Raw genomic sequence first — 22569 nt, forward strand, 5'->3', positions numbered from 1 at the left:
TGTCCCTGAACGTAACATGAAAACCGCTAGCCTAGCCGCCTAGCATAGTGTGGGGAGAAAGGAGCGTTAACATCCTATAAAATCCTTGTTTTTCCCTCCCTCCCCAGGCAAGGACAGTCCATGTACCCAATCACTGCAGGGGGTTTCAGACCCTCTTATCCTGCTGCTCTGGCTATGAACGCTTCAATGTCAAGGTGTGTGCTTGTGTGTGTGTGTACTTTTATATTACTATACTTGTGAGGACCTAATGTCCCCACAGGTTCATATTAGTGTAACACACATAGGAATGGTAATGGTTGTTTCATGTTTAAATTGTAGGTTATTAGGAAAAGAGTCAGGTTAGGATTAGGCATCTAAAAGGGGCCTATCTTGCGTGCCGCCATACCCCTTATGCCTAAACATTTCTTTTGTAATAGTGACGATCTCCATCTGCAATTTGAACTGTTTTTCAAAATGGTTATGGATGGCTAAAAGGTTTAAGCATAAGGAGTATGGTGTGCAAGATGGGGCCCCTAGAATTCTTGGGCATGACAGAAAATCCATCAACAAGCTTGCAACTTGTCACATTGCAAAGTAAAATTGTTGTTCTGAAATGTACAGTAGCACAACTTACAATTTAAGCATTTAGCAGACACTCTTAATTCAGAGCGATTTACAATAAGCAAGATAATACATCAGTATCAATTTCAACTTCAATACATCAAATGGAAAGAAATAGTAGGCTAATCTAAGAAAATGTCACAATACATTAAATCTTGACGATACGATTATTGTGAATGAATCGCTTATATAATTATTGTCCCATCCCTAATTGTAACCCTGTTGTCTCCTGGTCTCAGCCTGGTAGTTTGGTAGTTTCTCTCAGTAAAGCCCTTTGCACACAGGCGCGTTTATCCGCACGGATAAAACGGACAATTTCATTTATTTTAAAGAAAACAATGATTCTCTACGACCTCATGCACACCGGATCCGAATTGGCCGTGCGGCGAGTGGCTTCGGCCGTGTGTTTTTTTTCTCCATCGAACCCAGTTCGATTTGTGCGTCTTGTCGCGTGCGGTAAAAAAACTCATCACTCCTTTTATGACTCCTTTTGGGATCCGCAGTGCCGATTCCGCACAGCATTGCACACCAAATCCAATGCGTTTTATTCATGCAGCAAACGAAAAAAAAAAAGAAAAAAAAAAAAAGCAACTGTCCTGTGTGCAAAGGGCTTTATTGTAACCCTGTTGTCTCCTGGTCTCAGCCTGGTGTTTGGTAGTTTCTCTCAGTAATTGTAACCCTGTTGTCTCCTGGTCTCAGCCTGGTGTCCGGTAGTTTCTCTCCTCACCTGAGCCCCGCCCACCAGTCGTCCATCCCCCACCCTGCCATCGTGCACACGCCCGTCAAGCAGGAGCCCAGAGACTGCAGCCAGTACGGGTAAGAAAAAACCCCAATACGCTATCATTCACTGTCTTATTCTTTTATGAATGAAGTGTCATTTTGTCCAATACCAGTGGGTTTCAACCATTTTCATAGCAAGGTCCATTATTTATTCAGCATTTGAGCCACAGACCACCATATGATGAGATTTACACTCTCAGAACAAAAAACTATTATCGTTGGATAAAAAAAAAAAAGAATCCCCCCACAATTCCATGCTGTGTTGATGTGCTGCCATAGGAGAGATAACAGGGAAACGTTGATCAAAATAACAATTCTTCTACATCCTCTAATTGCGTAGACTTCTTGTAAATGAAGTATTGCAGCACTGCTTTATACAATGGTGTGGTTGTATTTTTTGATTTAAGTGATTAAAGTTCCTGGTTTGGGGTTTTGAAAATATATGGTCTCCCAACATGTTTGATCTGAATTCTGCTAATGTACACCAACCACTGGGTGGCAGCAGAGACCTCATGACACAAAGACTGACAGCATTTGAAATGTGGTCAGGAATGAAGGATCAACTCCCCCTGGTGGACGACTACCTGTGAACATCTCTCACTCTTAGAGAAAATAATAGTTGGTCAAGAACCTGGGCACTGTAGTCCTACCATTTAACCCATTTATTATGTATTATTTAATGCTTTAACCAGTGAAAAATAGCAGATATACAAGCTCACAGATATATACGCTGCGAGCTTGTAGATCTGCTATTTTTGAAAAAGTTGTGAAAATGTGTGCAAATCTATGCATTTTCAAAGCGAACGTTTGTAACTCAAATTTTGCTTCTGGGTGGTCCCTGGAACAACATATTTTGAGATGGGGGTCCGTCAGTGGCCGTAAAGTCGGTAGGAGGTGACTGAGTCTCTCGATTCTCAATATCTGCATCTGAAATAAAACGGTCTTGAAAGTCCTTAAATTGTCACTTTATAAATGTGCAGAATGATACCCTGTATACACTTGTACTGTGTGTTGGTTTGTTTACCATTGAGTGAGGAAAAAAAATGAAATTAAGCTAATCATCTGGGAACCCCACAAAATAATTTGGGGACCCCACTTGGGGTCCCATCCCCAAGTTTGAGAACCACTGTTCTAGCATAATCTTAATAGCTTGTGAAAATCGAATAGTAGGATCATAAGTTAACATCACATTATACTCAGTATTGCTCTGTTTATTTCCACAGTATAGAACTCTGTCTTGCAAAACAATCGCAGCACCTTTGTCTGCTCTACGAATCACAATAGATTGATCATTAGAAAGGTCTTTTAAAGCTAGCGTCTGTTGAGGTGACGACAAGTTAGAATGACAATGATTAACACATTCCCCGCCATTTAACAATACCTTCGTACTCTACCATGCCTCCAGTCTCCATAGACTTCCATGTAATTCATAGTGCACGGATCATGCACACCCATGCCTAGATAATGCACCACGTGTGTCCACATTGCTCACAGCTTTCAAACAAAAAAATCCGAATGGAAATCCGTTCAGGCATTCATGAGATAGAAGCCATTATGTTTTCCTAAAATGTAAACAAAGATGGCTGCCATGTTTGATAGATGGGGTTGCTATGGGGGTTAAACATGCAATTTCGCGATTTCTATCATGCCTACTACATTTTTTGGGGTCAAAAAAAATTTTGAATTTTTTTTTTTTTTGATTTTTTCTTTTTTTTTTTTTTTTTCAAAATGGCGGAAATTCTCGGGACTATCGGGCCTGTCAGGGAAAGACATTGAAATAATCTCGGGACTATCGGGCCTGGCATGCAATGAGTTAATAGAGTCTAAAGGCGAGATTAAAGAACACACATCTTGATCAACCAACCTACAAAAAGTGTTGACTGAAGCGTTAAATACAGGGGGAACACATTTACTTTGGGGTTTAAATGTCTTTGTCACGTCTCTAGTAAGCTATTCTGTTCTCCCCAGTTGAGGGGAGAGAGGTGGATTAGCAATATTAATGTCCTTGTTGAAAAATGCTTTCAGTTTTATAGAGCTGAAGAATTTAAACAGTTCCACCTTAGTATAGTATTAAAAGAATCCGCCTTTTTAGACGGCACAAATGATAAACCTTTGTAAAGGACAATCAATTCACTGGGGTTCAAATGTCTACTAGATAATTTAATTACGTTGGAAATGTCTTCTTCTGGGTTGGCTTTCCTGACCCGAAAAATTTTAAGTATAAGGAATAACATGCAAGACTAAACATATAGTTTATCTTTTGAAATGGCCCTGTGGATTTTGCTATGTAGGCAAAACTAAAAGAGAGCTGAAAACAAGAATTATAGAACATAAGAGCAATATTAGAAATAAGGATGAGAAGTCTACAGTTGCCAGGCATTTGAATACTGTTAAACATGATACAGTATATACACTTAGATGTCAAGGTATAGAGGTTGTCAGCCCTTTGAGAAGAGGCGGTGATAGAGACTAGTTACTGAACCGGTCAGTCTATTGGTGAGACTTCTGCTGTGCTAAACAATTAATGAATAAAATTGCAAGAAACTACTCCAGAGAGTGCGGGTATTTCCCTTTTCCTAATGTTTGAACACCAGACATAGAAACATAGGTTTTTCAAAAAACCTTAGAAGGATTTAGAAGACAGCTCAAAATAGAGTTGCACAAATTTTTAAGATTTTTTAAAAATTAGCAGATCTACAAGCTCGCAACACGGCACTCGGTGCCGCGCTGTGAGCGTGTATATCTGCTATTAAAAAAAACAACTTAATGGGCTAAATGTAAATATTGTGGACGTGTCTGTGTGTTTGTAGGAAGGCTCCGGCGCCTGCAGCCAAGGAGAAAGAGGAGGACAAGAAGCCTCACGTGAAGAAGCCCCTGAACGCCTTCATGCTGTACATGAAGGAGCAGCGTGCCAAGGTGGTGTCTGAGTGCACGCTGAAGGAGAGCGCCGCCATCAACCAGATCCTGGGACGCAGGGTGAGTCTGGCTGTCTCTGTGTCTCTCCTTCCCTCTGTCTGATGTTTGATAGCCTGGGATCGCTTCCAATTTCGGGCTTTTGATCCGGTCGGGAGCGGATGACGTCCTACGTCATTTTGTATTCAAAACGGACTACAATTTGGCCGGAACTACCAACCGGAATCGGTTTTAACCTGGTTTTGCGCATGCGCTATCTGGGATAAAACTGATTCCGGTCGGTAGTTCCGGCCAAAGTGTAGTCCGTTTTGAATACAAAATGACGTAAGATATCATCCGGTCTAGACCGGATCAACCAACCAGTTTAGTAAACGAATACCAGGCTTTCCCCCAGAAAGCTTGGTGAGGCGAGGTTAGATGTTTGATACAGGGATGGGACGATATGAACATTGAAATCGGGATTTATGATATTTAAGCAATATTACACAAGAGGGTGTGCATTATCACGGTTATTTGGCATGACAGCCTTGCTGCAGGAACGAGCCGAAGGTGAGTTCCGTATGCAGGGGTGAAGTGCCAGATAACCATGGTAAGGCAGACCCTCAAGTGTAATATTGCGATTATACAACTGTTGCCCTTAAAAAAAACTTAAAAACTTCATTTAATTGTATTTAAGATATTCGATAGGAATTTGTAGCTACTATGTCCCTGAACTTCACATGAAAACTAGCATAGTGTTGGGGAGAGGGAGCGCTTGCTCTCTTTCGTGACCAACGCAGCTGATTTCTTTGTTTGATGAGACAGTAGTGCAGTAGTGTAGTGCTCATTATCTGCACTGTTAGATAATGATACTCAATGTTCTGCTGTTGTATAATATCGCGATAATCAAAATACATTATCCTGGGGTGGAAACATTTGCCAAAAAATAGCCGATCTACAAGCTCACAACGTGTCGCGATGCGCCATGTCTTGGCCATCTGGACCAGTTACCTATATATGGAGATCTATGTACTGTATATGGAGATACACTGTGAGAGCCCAAACATGCTTACTCAGTTATTCGTTATGCGAAAGTCCTATGACGTCTATGACATCTGACATCATACATACAATCCCTTTTTATGCGCATAAATGGAGATCCCTGTCATTAGAACCAGCCACACAGATATGGGATGTCTTCCTCCATATATGGGCATTCCCATATGAAGCCCTGTTAGATATGTGCTTAATACAGATTTTTTTACACGGATAGCTCAGATTTTTCCTATGTTCTTAGCTGCTTCCCCTGCCGTTACTGAACTTGCACAATGTCTGGTCTGTACATTGTGCATGTACTCAAGACAGGTGGCCAAGACAGATGGCACAACCTCGCCCTTAGGCGGGGTCGTGCAACTGAGGTACCTGATACTGAAATGCAATGGCTCCTGTTTGTACTGGCCTTACTGTAGGTATTGTGGGAACTTCAATCATTCAATCATCATCATCTTTGCATACTGTGGACGCACCGGTCTCGCAGGCCCGAAAATGCAGAAGATTTTCCTGAGAATTGGATTATTGTGGAATGCATCATTCTTCTTCATGTCACGTTGTTGTGGCTCGCCCACCTGTTCACAGTGATTGGTGCACCTGGAATGGCATTGATGCAAATCAGTGAAATCACTTCCCTGTACGGCAAACATCACTTCCCTGTACGGCAAGCCTGTTAAGTCTGTTAGTTTTCTCCTGCAGATGGTTATGTGTTGTTGAGGAGAGCACAGCAGAGTCCACTGGATGCCCCTGCACACCAAGGGGAAAAATGAAGAGTAATCTATTTCCTAAAACCCGCTGGTCCTTGCTGCTGAGCACTCTACTGCTTCTAGGGCTAGCTTTAGTGCTGTTAAGATTGGGGCCATCTGTGGAATTCTGTTGGGGAGGGCGGGCCGCCGGCTACCCTGGAGACGCCCCAAAATACAATCCGCCAGCTTTTCAGCCACTGGATTCGAACCGGCCCTTGAAGCAACCAAACATTCTGACCAACCCGCAGCGTACTGATGTTGTAACGGTGACGCCGTGGCTAGCGCCGATAGTTTGGGACATGACGTTTGACACAGCGCTATTAGACGCCATCTACCGACCACGCAACATCACCGTGGCGACGACCGTCTTTGCCTACGGCAAGTACACCCAGTTCCTGAAGGACTTTCTGGAGACGGCCGAACGCCACTTTTTCGTCGGCTATAATGTCCGCTACTACGTCTTCACGGACCAGGCGGACGCGGTCACTTCTGTGGAGATGGGTGCTGGCCGGGAGCTGTTGATCAGGTCTGTGCAGGGGCTGGACCGCTGGCAAGACATAACAGCCGGCAGGATGAGACAGATCCAGGCTTTAATAGAAACAGGGCTTCACCGCCACGCCGACTACATCTTCTGTTTTGATGTCGACATGAAGTTCCATGCTCACTTTGGAGCCGAGACACTGGGGCAACTCGTCGCAGGGCTACACCCAGATTTCTACTACAGAGAGCGCAGCGAGTTTACTTACGAACGCAGGCAAGCCTCAAAGGCATTTATGGCCCCCCACGAAGGTGACTACTACTACCAAGCGAACATATTTGGGGGGGAGCTGGTGTACGTCCATCATCTGGTGTCGACATGCAGCCACAACATTGAGCTGGACACCCAGCAAGGCATAGAGGCAGTGTGGCAGGACGAGAGTCATTTCAACAAATACCTGTGGCTCCATAAACCCACCAAGGTTTTGTCTCCGGAGTATCTGTGGTTGGACCTATTGACCCAGAATATAAGCGAGTACAGAGTGATAAAAATCAAACGATTGTCTTCGGTCGTTAAGGAATATGCCGAGGTGCGACCCAACTAAATGGATATTTCACTTTCAAGGATCTCGTAGCGACAGTTGCTATAAAAATGGTTTACTATTCTATTATTTCTTACTCTTTTTTACGTTTAGGGTGGTTAAGGTTTTTGGTCTGTGTGTTTTTGCTAATATTGATTGAAAATATAAATGTAAAAATAAAGGCTGAGAGTGGGTGATTATGGATGCCATGTTGGTGAGATGATTCCCTGCAGTGTTCAAAAATGTGTTTTGCAAGAATCGGCCTCATGGTGGCGCTAGAAGAGGGGCATGTGAGAAATGGGTTGTGGTTTGGCAGCCAAGGAGTGTGTGTGCAAAGTTTGGCATGGATAGGGGCACCGGTTGCGGAGATATGAGTAGGGTAAAAGTGTGACGTGACAGACTGACTGACTGACACCCAGTGGAGGTTTTGATAGTAACTGTGACCTGACGGTCGCAATAAAACAACTTATTTGCATTCACACAGTAAGCAAATGATAACCTTTACTGACTGTACACGTTGAGCATTTCCTATTACTTTATGCTATCCTCATATAGCCTCATAAAATGGATATCAATGACAAATCAAAATACTAAACCAAGCAACTTAAAAACTGTCTGCAGTCCATACAAAAGGCTGGGTGGATTTTGAAATGACTTACCCCTAGATTTGTTGTGAAGTCCATAGAATGTTCTTGACAGAAAAGAAAAGAAACATGTTTGGCAACATCAGAAGGGAACTGCCTAGGGGCTTTGTTATACTACATTTTTACTAATGACTTGACCATTGTGTGTAAAGAATGTTAAGTATCGTGATGACACAACATTATATAGTGCTGCTATATCTGAGCAAGGTGTAACTGATGCTTAAGCAGTGCCTCACCAGACATTTATGAATGGATTGAGTGCAACAAGTTGGTATTCAATATGTCTAAGACAAAGGCCATTTTGTTTGGATCTAGACACACGTAGGGCAAGAACCCTCAGTTAAAGCAATCAATTAGGCACCACACAAATTGAACAAGTGAATACAATGAAACCTTTGGGAGTAACTATTGACAGCTCTTTATCTTTATCTTGTCATTACAATGGGAAGAGGAATCGGTATGGCTAGGAAGTGTTCTGGTTTCATCACTCCCTCCATAATTAAATCAGTTATTCGTTCCATGGTCTTGTCTAATTTAGAATACTGCCCTGTAATCTGGGGTCGTCAGCTACAAAATTGGATTTGAGAAAGTTGCAGGTTGCTCAGAATAAAGCAGCCTGTCTGGCACTAGGATATTGTCCATACAGGACCAGTATTGGATATATGCATGAAAATCTGACATTGCTAAATGATCGGTTAGTCTTTTAATGCTATGCGTAACATTATTAGCACTGTAAAGCCATCTAGCTTGGATCTTAGAAATGACTTCTGAGCATGGGTACAACACCAGAGGAGCAGTTTCTGGTCAAATAAGAACAAAAATGGCACCAAAATCAAAGTTACTGGTTTATATATATAGGTCAATAAACCTCCAGAATGCTCTGCCGGAAAACATCTGATCTAATCCATAACAAAATAACTTAAAAAAAACATACTTGTGGACTGTGTACGGCCACGCACCGTTGTACTACTGAAACATAACTCCGGCCACGCACCGTTGTAGTAAAGAAACATAACTCTCGGCCACTGACCGTTATACTCTAGAAGTATAGCTTTTGATTACACACCTCTCATCACACACGCTGTGACGCTAGGCTGTGCAACAGTGCCACTTCTGGTCACCCAGCGGTATTGCCGCAGGTCTTGCTGAACGGGACAGACAGGGTTGACCCACTACACAGCTGGTCGGTCTTCTTTATTGTCAATGGTGGGACTGCTCTTAACAAGGATAGGAATGTTGAAGTGGGGTGTCTGCTTCAACAGACATAAACTGGGAGGAGGTCCCACAACTGAGGAACCTGATACTTAAAATGGCTCCTGTTCTGGCCTTACTGTAGATATTGTGGGAACTTCAGTCATTTTTGCATACTGTGTATGCACCGGTCTAGCAGTGTTCTCGCAGGCCCGAAAATGCGGCACATTTTCCTGTGGAATGCATCATTCCTCTTCATGTCACGTTGTTGTGACTCACCAGCCCGTTCACAGTGATTGGTGCACCTGGAATGGCATTAATGCACATCACTTGCCTGTACCGGCAAACCTGTTAAGTCTGTTTTCTACTGCAGATGGCTATGTGTTGAGGAGAGCACAGCAAGTTCTTCTAGTTGGGAGATCAGAGTCCGCTGGATGCTCCTGGGGTAAAAATGTGTTGTTTGTGTTGTTGTTGTTGTAAAATCTGCAGGTGCTCGAAGAAGAAACTATTGATTCTTGGGCTAGCTTTAGTGTGGTTAAGATGGGGGCCATCTGTGGACTTCGGTTGGGGAGGGCGGGCCTTGAAGAAACCAAACTTTCCAAACCCGCAGCGTACTGACGTTGTAACGGTGACGCCGTGGCTAGCGCCGATAGTTTGGGACATGACGTTTGACACGCCGCTGTTAGACGCCATCTACGGACCGCGCAACATCACCGTGGCGACGACCGTCTTCGCCTACGGCAAGTACACCCGGTTCCTGAAGGACTTTCTGGAGACGGCCGAACGCCACTTTTTTGTGGGCTATAATGTCCGCTACTACGTCTTCACGGACCAGCCGGACGCGGTCACTTCTGTGGAGATGGGTGCTGGCCGGGAGCTGTTGGTCAGGTCTGTGCAGGGGCTGGACCGCTGGCAAGACATAACAGCCAGCAGGATGAGACAGATCCAGGCTTTAATAGAAACAGGGCTTCACCGCCACGCCGACTACATCTTCTGTTTTGATGTCGACATGAAGTTCCATGCTCACTTTGGAGCCGAGACACTGGGGCAACTCGTCGCAGGGCTACACCCAGATTTCTACTACAGAGAGCGCAGCGAGTTTACTTACGAACGTGGGAATGCTTCGAAGGCATACATGGCCCCCCACCAAGGTGACTACTACTACCAAGCGAACATATTTGGGGGGGAGCTGGCCTACGTCCATCATCTGGTGTCGACATGCGGCCACAACATCGAGCTGGACACCCAGCAAGGCATAGAGGCAGTGTGGCAGGACGAGAGTCATTTCAACAGATACCTGTGGCTCCATAAACCCACCAAGGTTTTGTCTCCGGAGTATCTGTGGATAGACCTTTTGCCTTTGAGCATGTACCCGGTGATAAAAATCAAACGATTGTCTTCGGTCATTAAGGAATATGGAGAGGTACGACCCAATTAAATGGATATTTCACTTTCAAGGATCTGGTAGCAACAGACATCTTGACAGTACGGCTACCCTGCTGGAAAAAAAAAAGAAACCCCTGCAAAAACCAGCTTATGATGGTTGCTGGTTTTAGCTGGTTTTATTTATTTTCACTGACATAGCCTCGCAAATGTGTGTGTCAAGAAATTGCATGTTCTATAAAACATAGAATAATTCAACTTGAGCATTTTATATTACATAAATGATTTTATCACACCAAACCTAGTAGCAGGTTGCATATAGCTTCCTGCACAGTCATCGGTGTGTGAATGTGCATGTGAATGTATTGCACTTTCGAGAAAGTTGCTATATAAATGCACCATTTACTATTCTATTATTTCTTACCATATTTTATGTTTAGGGTGGTTAAGGTTTTTGGTCTGTGTTTCTGCCAATATTGTGATTGCAAATTTAAATGTAAAAATAAATGCTGACAGTGTGTGATGATTCCCTGCTTCATTTGCTTGAACCCCTGCTCCGCAAAATGTCTGTACACAGCCCTGTCTGTTATTGAAGCTTCATTGGCGTTTCCAACCTCTTTTAGTTGAACCAGTGTCAATAATGCTGTCTTGTTCATGGTAAAATATTCACAGTTCACTGTTTAAGCACTTGAAGATCATAACAAGCCAATGGCATGGAAGACAGCCAATTAAAAAGTGTGATACTGTACATTGAGGTTTAAGCCTTGTTTTACACTTAAGCCACAGTGTGTGAAATGTCTGCCAATAATGACATCCCCAAAACCAGGACACCAAGGTTAAAGTGTTTAAAGTACAGTATTTTCTGGGCAATAAGGCGCACCTGACTATAAGGCGCACTGTCAATGAATGGTCTATTTTCAAACTGTTTTCATATATAAGGCGCACCTGACTATAAGGCGCACATAATAGACGCTACCGCTGCGTTATGCATCCAATGGATGGAGCTGTGCTAAAGGGAATGTCAATGTCAATGAATGATCCATATATAAGGCGCACTGGACTATAAGGCGCACTGTAGTTTTTTGAGAAAATTAAAGGCTTTTAAGTGCGCCTTATAGTCTGGAAAATACGGTATGTATAGCATATAGATCTATGAGAGACATGTCTCATAAAATGCATATCAATGACAAATCAAAATACTAAACCAAGCAACTTAAAAAACTCTCTGCAGTTCATACAAAAGGCTGGCAAACGCTGTGAGCTTGTATATCTGCTATTTTTCAATAGTTAAAGCATAAAATAATGATACACAATAATGTGTACCCGTTCTGAATGGGTTAAAGCTGTCAATTGGCACCACACAGATTGAACAAGTGAAACTTTTGGGAGTAACTGTTGACAGCTCTTTATCTTGGTCTAAACATATAAATAATATTGTCATTAAAATGGAAAGAGGAATCGGTATGGCTAGGAAGTGTTCTGGTTTCATCACTCCCTCCATAATGAAATCAGTTATTCGTTCTTTGGTCTAATTGAGAATACTGCCATGTAATCTGGGGTCGTCAGCTACACAATTGGATTTGAGAAAGTTGCAGGTTGCTCGGAATAAAGCAGCCCGTCTGGCACTAGGATATTGTCCATTCAGGACCAGTATTAGATATAATTATGCATGAAAATCTGACATGGCTAATGGTTGAACAGAAATGATCGGTGAACACTATTAGCACAGATAAGCCATCTAGCTTGGATCTACAGTTAGAAATGACTTCTGAGCATGGGTATTGGGTACAACACCAGAGGAGCAGTTTCTGGTAAAAATAATAACAAAAATTAGTATAGATCAATAGAACTCTGGAATGCTCTGCCGAAAAACATCTTATCTATGCACCTGCTTCTGCGGGAATTTACTGCAGAATTATGTGTGGGACGCATCCGGAGAACAGCAGACATACAAGCTTGCGTCGCAGTTGCAACGATTGTGAGCTTGTGGATCACACTCGGCTGTGATGCCGAACTGCCACGCACCTTCTGCGCAATGCAAGATGGGACATTGGAAACTTGTGGATAATCCATAGAAACCTAACTCTCTGCCACAGACCGTTGTACTCTAGAAGTATAGCTTTCGATTACACACCTCTCTATCTCTCATCACACACGCTGTGATGCTAAGCTGCACAACAGTGAGTTGACCCACTACACACTAAGCTGGAGACAGTATTCACTGCTCCAAAAAAGGTGGGTCTTCTTTATTGTCAATGGCTGTACTGCTCTGAACAAGGGTAGGAATGTTGAAGTGGGGGCTACGAAACGTGAACTGCCCAACCAATTTGCATTTTCACTGACTGACGGTACGTGTGTGTCAAAAGGAAACACACAACTACTTGAGAGCTGGTATTGCGTAAGCTGCAGAGTGACATGTGTTTTAGGCGTTGGGGTGGCAGAGACATGCAGACAAGTATAATCAATACAACGTCCAAGAACTAGACAACTATAATGGCATAAACAACAGGGGTAACTGTAAATGCAACCGGTTGCAACTCGACTGATGGTTACGACGAGCAAAAGAGAAAATCTTTAATCTGAACTTGGGTCTAAAAGGTGTCATGGTAAAAATGCAATCAAATGTGATGAAATATCATCAATGTCAAGAACATGAAAAGTAAATCAACACAACACAATCTATGGTAGTAGTAGTAATAACGTACTTTAAATACTAAAACATTAGGAAAACACAAAAAATATAAAATAAACCAAAAGAGGTGCATCCTGCACTAAACCTGGCAGTGTTAGTATGAAAAGTACCAGTCATGCAGATTATGTACAACGCTATAACCATTTTCCCGTGAAATGTGGTCACAGGCAAGACAAAATGGGTAGAGTGAACTCATTCTGTGTTGAGAGAAGATGACGTGTAGCTTTGAGGAACTTTCTCCACTTCATATCATCCTTGTCCAACTGAAACAAATACCCTGACAATGATCTGGCATCTGGGAAGTCATTGATATGAATGAAAGAGTCAGGTGGAATGAACTCTTGGTAATTCTCTCTTGGTGGGCCCAGAACGACTGGCACCGTTCCCACGGCCAAATGTCCATTTACCTTTTCTGTGATGTAGTCTCTGGATGGAGTTTTCAAATGCAAGGTAAAACTTAGCCATAGTAGGGCAGGAGACCGGCTCCGCCAGCACCCAAACACATTTTTTTCTAAACCTGTTTTTTAGGACCCTTTTGGTGTCTAGTTATGATTTCTTCTTGTTGCCGTGGCCAACTAATATCCCATGGGGTTAATTTTTAATGATTTCTTGCACTTACTCATTCACTTACTATACAGGAAAAAAATACCCCCCAAAGAAACTTCTTTAAGTAGCATGTGAGGGGTCCAACTAGGGCTTTTTTTTCATGATTCTGAATCCATCCACTGTAAGCATTACTTTTGCACGAAAAACATTCCTTGGGCTAAAAATGGACCCCACAAGAGTCATGACTCATCACAAAACCATATTGTTGTGGGTCCTCTGCATGAAAAGGTTGAGCACCACTGTTATAGAAACATAACTTTTTCAGAAAACCATTAGAATGTTCAGGTCTTTAAGCACCTAAGTGTGTCTTTGATTGCGATAACCAACCAGTGTATTTTCTGTGTGTTCAGTGGCATTCTTTGACCCGGGAGGAGCAGGCGAAGTATTACGACATGGCCCGCAAGGAGAGACAGCTGCACTCCCAGCTCTACCCCGGCTGGTCAGCAAGAGACAACTACGTGAGTTCACAGCTCTAATGCATACATTATTACAGGGGTCCCCCCACTACATATTGTATAAAATTGTGTTGGAGATTATTTATTTATGTATGTATTTATTTGTTTTATTTATCAGGGACAACACATTAATCAACATGTCAGTTTTCACGTCAATGTAAATGGGCCAGAGTTAGCCATAAGCTCATCTGTAGTCCCTGAGCTGGCTGTAAACTTGGAGTGTATTGTACTGTATTGTATATACAGTACAATACACTAAAATTAGTAAGGGGACATAATTACAGCAAATTATGAGTGACACCAGTGACAGATGGAGCAGGTAATTGCCCATCATTACAAATTTGATTTGCTCTAAGCTACTTCCTAAGGTTGAATTTGCAAATAGTAAAATAGTAAATAGTAAAGGGGACTAATTATAGCTAATTATGAGTAACTCCAGTGACAGATGGAGCAGATAATTACCCATGATTACAAATTTGATTTGCTTAAAGCTACCTCTTAAGGTTCAATTTGAAGGTCAGATAGTTTGAAGTCTCTCTTACTTCAGTACTGTTACTGTTCCAGTGATGGGAAGCTCTAACAGACAGGACTGTTTTACCAAACACACTCTGTCTGAATGGTACCTCACAGTTCCCTCTGGTGGTTTGCCCCAATTTCATAGGTAGATTCATAGACTTGTTTGACAGCACTGTCAAGTCTATGTTGCAATCGTGTTAATGTTTTATCAGTCATTTAACCACTTAAATCATCGATACTTAGTACATTTGACCTTACACTCTGAACTTGGTCTGCTCTTTTTATTTACCACTACACCAAACCTATTTGCCAAAAATAGCCGATCTAAAAGCTCTCAATGCTATTTTTTGGCTGAAGTTTTCCTCAGAATAGGGAGGCGAGGGTTCAAGTTGTTCATTTAAAATAATGGTCCTATCACACAAAGATTTGGCGGCCCCCCTGTAGTAACTCTGAGGACCCCCCCCCCCCCCCCCCCATCCTGTTGAAGATCCCAGCGTTATTCACACGCATATACTGGATGTGATATGGGTTGGGGAACCAGAAACTAGTACGTGTTGGCTATGCTATTGCAATAACGGTGGTTCTCAAACATTTTAAATTTCAAGGTCTACCATGACTCATCCGAGAGTGTACCAAATGGAACCAAATAGAACCGTAAGGGACAGTTTGGTTCCATTTGTACACTTTGCTGAGTTACAGCCCTGTAAGGGTCCATTTAGAACCCCCTGAAGTAACCCAGAGGGTCCCTGTACCTCACTTTGAGAACCACTACAATAATTTGTATGCAACACTGTATGTATGATTGAAATTTATGTTGAAGGCCAACATCTTTGCCACTATTGTTTTAATTGTTTTCCGCTGGTTAATCCAGCGGAAGTCCAATGTAGAGTCTTAACATAACATGTTAATTGTGTGCAGGGTAAGAGGAAGAAGAGAAAGAGGGATATCAACATGAAGACTGACATGATACCAGAAGGTAAGATTAAGTGAAAACGTTTGCATGTATACATTTACACAACATTTTTTGATTATCAGAAATATTGCTCGATGGCATGTCCACAATGGGGATTAATTGCAGATGTTGATATCGTCCCAAAGGACGGGCAGTCGGGCAAGTAGAAACATCGCTAGTAGAAATATTATAACAAGCTGCTGTTGAAAACACGTTTTAACCCCATTTTATACTTTAGCTATTGAAACATAGCAGATATACAAGCTCACAGCTAGCTTGTAGAACTATTTTTGAAACATCTTTGAATATATATATTTTTAAAGTGAACATTTATAACTAACTGAGATGGGGTCAATGGCCAAATACATATAATTCTAGGGGTCCTTGACATGAAAATATTTGAAAACCACTGACGTAGACTTTCAAAATGTTCTAAAAGCTTTCAGCTATTTTTTAAATATTTAAAGCATAAAATAATGATTAAAGAAATAATAATGCATTCCCGGACTAAATGGGTTAAAACTTGCGGGCGGAACGAGCGAAGCCCCAAAAAAGAAACTCAAACCCCAAACGTTGGGGGCGCCTGCTGGCCTACTGGTCCAGGCGCATACCACATAGGCATTGATGCCTGACGGCGTTGCCGGTTTGATTCCCGATCCGGACGACCTTCGCTGCATGTCACTCCCCGTCTCTCCCCCCATTTCCTGTCAGTCTACTGTCCTATCCATTAAAGGCATAAAAGCCCCAAAAAACAAAAAAAAAACAAAAAACAAAAACCCCAAACGTTTTTTTTTGTAATCGCCAGCGTCTGCCGAGCTGTTCCCGCCGCAGCCCAAGAGGCCGTGCGCGCCGGCGTCCTCTTCGTCCTCGCTGTCGTGCGGACCTCAGGACAAGCCTCCGCAGCAGCACGGCGCGTCTCAACACCACCACCACCACCACCACCAAAACCCCCACCAGCAGCAGCAACAACACCACCATCCTCACCTGACACACACGCACCTGTCCCAGGCCAGCCCCGCCTCCTCCCTGGACTCCCCGGCCACTCCCACCACAGCGCTGGCCTCGCCGGCCGCCCCGGCGCCCACCCACACGCACGAGCACACCGCCGCACACGAGTACACCGCCGCCTCGGAGCAGGTGCAGCCGCTGTCCCTCACCACCAAGCCGCACAGGGACCACCAGCCTCACCACCAGCAGCACCAGAGCCACCTGCACTCCCATTCCTCCTTCATGTCCAACAACGCCAACAATAAGATCTCAGGTCCTCCTCCTTTGGCTAGATCCTCCTCCTCCTCCTCCACTGCCTCCTCCACCTCCTCCACCTCTGCCTCTTACTCCTCCCACGCCATGTGCTCCTCGTCCGGCCGGAAGACTCCCCCGGGGCTCCTCCCCTCCTCCTCCTCTCGTCCTCCTTTCCCCCTCCCCAACAACCCTCCTCCCGTCTCCTCCGTGCCCAGCTCCCACCACCATGCCTTAACCCAGTCCCAGCCGCTCTCGCTAGTGACCAGAACCAGTCATTAAGAAAAGTGCGAACGGCTTTTATACTGTGTGTGTGTGTGTGTGTGTGTGTACGCCATACTTTATTCCTTTTTTTTACACCTGGTTTTGGGCTCCTGTCCACAGAAAGTGTTTCGTTGAGCCGGCAGTGCCTATAGTCTGTCTGACATGCCTTTCTATGGTTCCTTACTAGTACCCGAGCATCACGATTCTGCGCCCAGTTTTCATTTTTTTCCCTTCCTTTGGCGGAGTTCCCTGGGTGCTTCAATAATTCAACTTTTGGAGAGGAGCGCCGGTGTCATTTGATCTGTGTCTGACAACCCAGGTAAAGATGACCCAGGTGTCAGACCACAGTTGGATCAGTTTGAACGTTTGCGGACCGTCAATGAACGCTGCGTCCGAAAACACGCGAAGCACGATGTCCCAAAGCAAGATGCCCTCCCCCCCGCCGAGAGTTGTCATGATTACAAATTGACGATTAAACACAAACGATTTAATTGTTTTTTGGGCATTGAAGAATATGAACACAAACTTAATTTCTGTTTGCCATTTAGGCTTCATAATCACAAACTGCACAGGGCAGATTACTGTCATATAATAATTGTATATGTTAGTATTATATATTTCTTTAATAGCGGAAATGGCTGATCTGCTATTTCTAACATGGAAACGATTATGACCAATGACGATTATGCCAAAATAATTGCGATTATCTCAAATAATTGCGTTTAAACAATAATTGCGGTTATGAAACACTTTGTGTGGACACGGAACCCTCATGCTCTGCCGTTTGCCGGCGTCGTGTGCTGAAAATACCCGATCTGCACGCTCACAGCGCGCTGCGGACGCAGCGCGCTGTGAGCTTGTAAATTGGCTATTTTAGGTACGTATGACAAGAGTATAAAATCATGCTTATATCTTGACTTGAGAGATAAACCTCTCACCCTAATCGAATTTATCATGTGAATGGTTGAAATTATCTTCCTTTATACATATTTTTTAAGGCTGTGTAGAAGCTTTAATTAAAAAAAGAAAAATGAAAAGGAAAAAAAAATACACTTTTTTTTTTTTTTTTAGATATTAGACCACATTTTATCTTAGTATGTATAGAAAAACATATTGGTCAATATTTGACTGCATTTTTCAAAATGTTCTTCATGAAACAGTGTATTTTTGTAAGCTTCTATTTTGCATAATATCTCCTTTTTCATCTCATTTTCTCAACAATCGTTTTATGAATGACAATTTATAACAACAAGATTTATGAATGACAATTTATAACAAGGTCTATTGTTTAATAGTAAAAACAGACTGTGGCATAAAGACTTTTCTTTTTGTTTCGTTTTGTAGTAAGGAACGTAGATGGAGTTCAGTGCTTGTTTTATTAAGAACCTCCACACTGTTAATAAATATCCCTTGATTTCTGACAAACGCGGCCTGTCTGTGTGTTTGGACATTCGGTGTTTGGTGTTATGTGCAGTGCATGCTTCTAGAATCTAGACTAGAGTCTAACTCTAACAAACTTTTTTGTCTCAGGGCACCCCATAAATATTTTTTTAATCCGAGGCACCCTTACAGTATAGCATATCGTCGTTGTCGGGTGGAAACCTTGTATGTCCAAAACCGTTCATTTTGTATTTATCATCTATAAAATGTACTAAACTTGTGAAATCAGCAGATCTACAAGCACTTGTAGATCGGCTGTTTTCACAAGTTTTGTGCGACAGAGGTTTCTGCCTGACAGTGACGATATTTTAGTGATTATGTTGCGAGGAAAACGTTGAGATAATAGCCATTTTGGTTAGAACTGACTGAAAATAACTTTGTACTTCAAGTTTAAAAGATACTAAATATTTTTTCATAAATTCCAAATATTATCAAATGATCTTGCGGCACCCCTGGACTGCCATCGCGGCACCCCAGGGTGCCCCGTCACCACCCACTTTGAAAACCTCTGGTCTAGACACACGTGGTATTTCAGCGGCTTCGAATGCTATCAACGCACTGAATGGGATTTTTTCAGACCATTGAATGGAGATAATCGTTGTCACCATTCAATGCGTTGATGGCAGTAGGTTTTAGGGGAAAGTGGGGGCAGTAGGGGAAATTAAGATTTACTATTCTGGTCCCCTGATTTACAACTTCTAACAGCGCTGAGTAGATCATTTATCCTACCCGGTAGCTCAGTATCGCAGCCACTGCACAATTCAATGGCCTGAAAAGACTTGTTTTAGCGATTTTAATGATTTTGATTTCAGTGGGTGGGGGCATGTGTACAAGTGACAAAATGTCTTTTTAGACAAAATAAACCTATATTCCCAAGATGCATTGCAATATTTCATGGGCAGATGTGACTTACGGGGGCTAGTAGTGTTACTGTAAATAGTAATAAAGAAATGGCTGTGACACATTTAGCCACTAGTAAGCATGCCCCCACCCACTGATATCAACATCTCTAATATCCCTAAAATGATAGAAAGCAGCTAGAGTAAATGAAAACATTTTAACACTCATCTTTTTATTAGAAGGTTACATAGGAAAAGGTACATTTTCATGGCTGTACAGTTCAAGGTCAGCCAACTAAAAGGAGATCCTAGTAAGCTTTACGGCTTATTTACACAGGAACCCTTTATGTATCTCATAGCATTGGAAGACGGATGGAACACAATAGGATATCAATAACAAAAAGAAAAAACAAGCAGTTATAAAGAAGAAAAAGAATGAGAAAATAAATAAAAATAAAAGATATTTACAGTGGAAAAGGGGAGGTAAGAATGGGCTTAGTCTTATTACATGTTTCGAGTAGCAGCAGCTTGTAGGTGACCTTTCAGAACGATGTTGAAGGAAGTTAGGGTTTTACACTCTTTTTTTAAGGCAAAATTTGAACCTTTTTTTGTTGTCAAATCTGGGTTGAACGTGATTTGTGGAGCTGCCTCCGGTGTTGTAATAGTGGACATCCTTCACGTATTCAAGTATTTTGTCAGGTACATGGGTATCTTGGTGGTGTAGTGTATCTTGTACACCAGGCCCATTGCAAAATGCTGTACTCTGTCAGCTACCGTGAGCCACCCCACGCTTATATAGTGATAAGCGGTGAGGTGGGCCCGAGAAGGAAGGACCCTAATCAGTTTGTTCTGGGCTGTTTGGAGCTTTGACTTTAAGGCAATTGGGGCCTCGCGATACCATGCAAGGATTCCATAGTCAAGGTGTAGTGTGACTTTGGCACAAGCTCAACACCTTGCCCACGACGGACCCAGATGGAGAGACCTGGCTGTTATGGTTGGCTCTATACGCGCCTTGAAGTGCAAGAGGACTCGGTAAGTAACTCTTCAAATGGCCATAACATGGTGACCATTGCTCTGATCGATATCAATCTAAATCTGCAAAGTAACTAATAACTAATGTGCTCAAATAGTTGTAGCGTTGTAAAAAGTACCAATATTTGCCTCTGCGATGTAGTGGAGTAGAAGTAAGAGAACTGACAATTGACGGAGACAGCACAGCAGTGGAAGTTATAGATAAAGAGCGAAGAAGTACAAAAGATAGGTACAGAAGAATAACATCCCAATAAAGACAACTTCAAAAAATATGAATAAAGTATACTTCCTATGCAATCATCCCACCTGGTGCGAATCAAGAGACTCCATCGATAACTATTAAAGTATACAGAGTAGGGATGGCTCACAATGCTTGTAGATTGGCTCTTTTTTTGGAAAAGAGATTTGGTAGAGAGTGAAAAAAATACTGTATCAAGTATTAGTATTATTTCCAGGGTTAGGGTTAACCTTAGGGTTTAAATGGTACTGGATATGCAGCTCGGCAAATAAAAGGTGAATTAATCCTAGTGCATGATGGAGGATATATTAGAATCTCCACTATACGATTATTGAGTGTTTTTTTATGACCATAAACGATATTAACGATTATCTTCCCATCCCTAATACAGAGCTAGAGACTACGTACAACAAATTACAAATGTTTAGCTAATGGACAAAAACGAACACCAAAAAGCTTGCTGGTAGCAAAGCTGTGTGCTGATGGATGCCACAGCTTTGCTGGTAGTCGCTGATTGACAGTTCTTGTTTTTGCAACTATACCTAAACTTAACCCTAACATCAGTAAAACTTTGTTTGCCTAAACCTAACCTTAACCTCAGTAAAACTATGTATGCCTAAACCTAACCTCAGTAAAACTATGTATGCCTAAACCTAACCTCTGTAAAACTATGTATGCCCAAACCTAGTCTTGCGTAGCCAGACAACTATTCCACAATCTCCGAATGCTATATAGAGTCTGGAACTACAATTCCCAAACGGCGTAGCCACTGCTGCACTGAACTGTAGTCCCATTGGAAAGATAACAGAAACACACTAGCACAGAGTAATTCGAACGGCATATTCATTCATGTTATGCGTGTATAGTTTAAGAAAACATTTGAAAACATCATGGAAGTAACACCAACACCAGAGAAAGGCGAAATAACACCCCAAAAAATATTGAAAGGAGACATAACGCTTCCAGTAGGACTTGTTATCGCTACTGCACCAAGGGAGCGGGTGCGTCACATCCGGTTTATCCCGCACTCATCAGCACGCACGCAACAGTCTGGCCACACGAGACTAGCCTAAACCTAACCTCAATAAAGTTATGTATGCCTAAACCTAACCCTAACCTCAGTAAAACTGTGTATGCCTAAACATAACCTCAGTAAAACTGTGTATACCTAAACCCAACCTCAGTAAAACTGTGTATGCCTAAACCTAACCTCAGTAAAACTGTGTATGCCTAACCCTAACTCTAACCTCTGTAAAACTCATCACTAACTAGAAAAGGTGCAATTCTGGGAAATTGCAAGTGTGATCGCACTGACACAGGTCTCTAGGAATCCACTGGGAACTGAATTTCGTCTTACATATCATGATGTCAAGTGAATCATGACCAGTCCTGTCTGATTGGACGTTACATTGTCCAAGATATCGGCCTTACAAAACAGGAAGTGCAGCCACTCTGACAATTAGAAGTCAATGAGGGAATGGCGACATGTCGGAATGGAGATCGAGCGGCCCCCCAACGGGACTTGACTGCTGAGCTCTATTAGGCGACTCTTTAAAAAAACTGCAATAAATTAATTAATGAATAAGTAATTAAATAAAATAGAAAAAAGTGTTCCAATAGCCAATTTATTGGCTACCTAACTTTAACCTCAGTAAAAAACTAAGTATGCCTAAACCTAACCCTAACCTCAGCAAAACTATGTAGGCCTAAACCTAACCTCTGTATGCCTAAACCTAACCTCAGTAAAACTATGCCTAACCCTAATCTCAGGGCTAGAAAGGTGCCAAAATAGCCAATTTATTGGCTATTTTTCAATAGGGGCTCGTATTACGCAAAATATCAATAGGGCCTCCTCGTATTACAACATTTTATTTTAATTTATCAATTTCAACTCGAAGGGCTATCATCACAATGCCCACAACGCCAAGAATGCACAGTAAAAGGCCTGATAA

General features: G+C 42.4%; 3 protein-coding genes across 3 annotated transcripts in view; all 3 read left to right on the forward strand.

Moving 5' to 3' along the window:
- LOC308298980 (transcription factor 7-like 1-B) overlaps window positions 1–18078 on the forward strand; it is a 37534-nt gene extending 19456 nt beyond the window's left edge. The window contains exons 7-12 of the mRNA XM_080742698.1: window positions 108–194; window positions 1300–1416; window positions 4191–4356; window positions 13993–14100; window positions 15532–15589; window positions 16371–18078. Of these exons, the coding sequence (XP_080598824.1) occupies window positions 108–194; window positions 1300–1416; window positions 4191–4356; window positions 13993–14100; window positions 15532–15589; window positions 16371–17086 (1252 nt within the window). The 3' untranslated portion in view covers window positions 17087–18078. The remainder of the gene's footprint in view (window positions 1–107; window positions 195–1299; window positions 1417–4190; window positions 4357–13992; window positions 14101–15531; window positions 15590–16370) is intronic.
- On the forward strand, window positions 6089–7150 carry LOC308299084 (histo-blood group ABO system transferase 2-like; the record flags this gene model as incomplete). Its single annotated transcript, XM_080742809.1, has 1 exon — window positions 6089–7150. One exon carries the CDS (start codon window positions 6089–6091, stop codon window positions 7148–7150), a length of 1062 nt encoding a protein of 353 aa, XP_080598935.1.
- On the forward strand, window positions 8531–10399 carry LOC308299085 (histo-blood group ABO system transferase 2-like; the record flags this gene model as incomplete). The annotated part of the gene is made up of 2 exons (XM_080742810.1): window positions 8531–8547; window positions 9451–10399. 2 exons carry the CDS (start codon window positions 8531–8533, stop codon window positions 10397–10399), a joined length of 966 nt encoding a protein of 321 aa, XP_080598936.1.
- Window positions 18079–22569: the final 4491 nt, after the last annotated feature.

This window comes from Nannobrachium achirus, assembly GCF_963921795.1.
Source record: "Nannobrachium achirus genome assembly, chromosome: 15".
Taxonomy (NCBI): Eukaryota; Metazoa; Chordata; class Actinopteri; order Myctophiformes; family Myctophidae; genus Nannobrachium; species Nannobrachium achirus.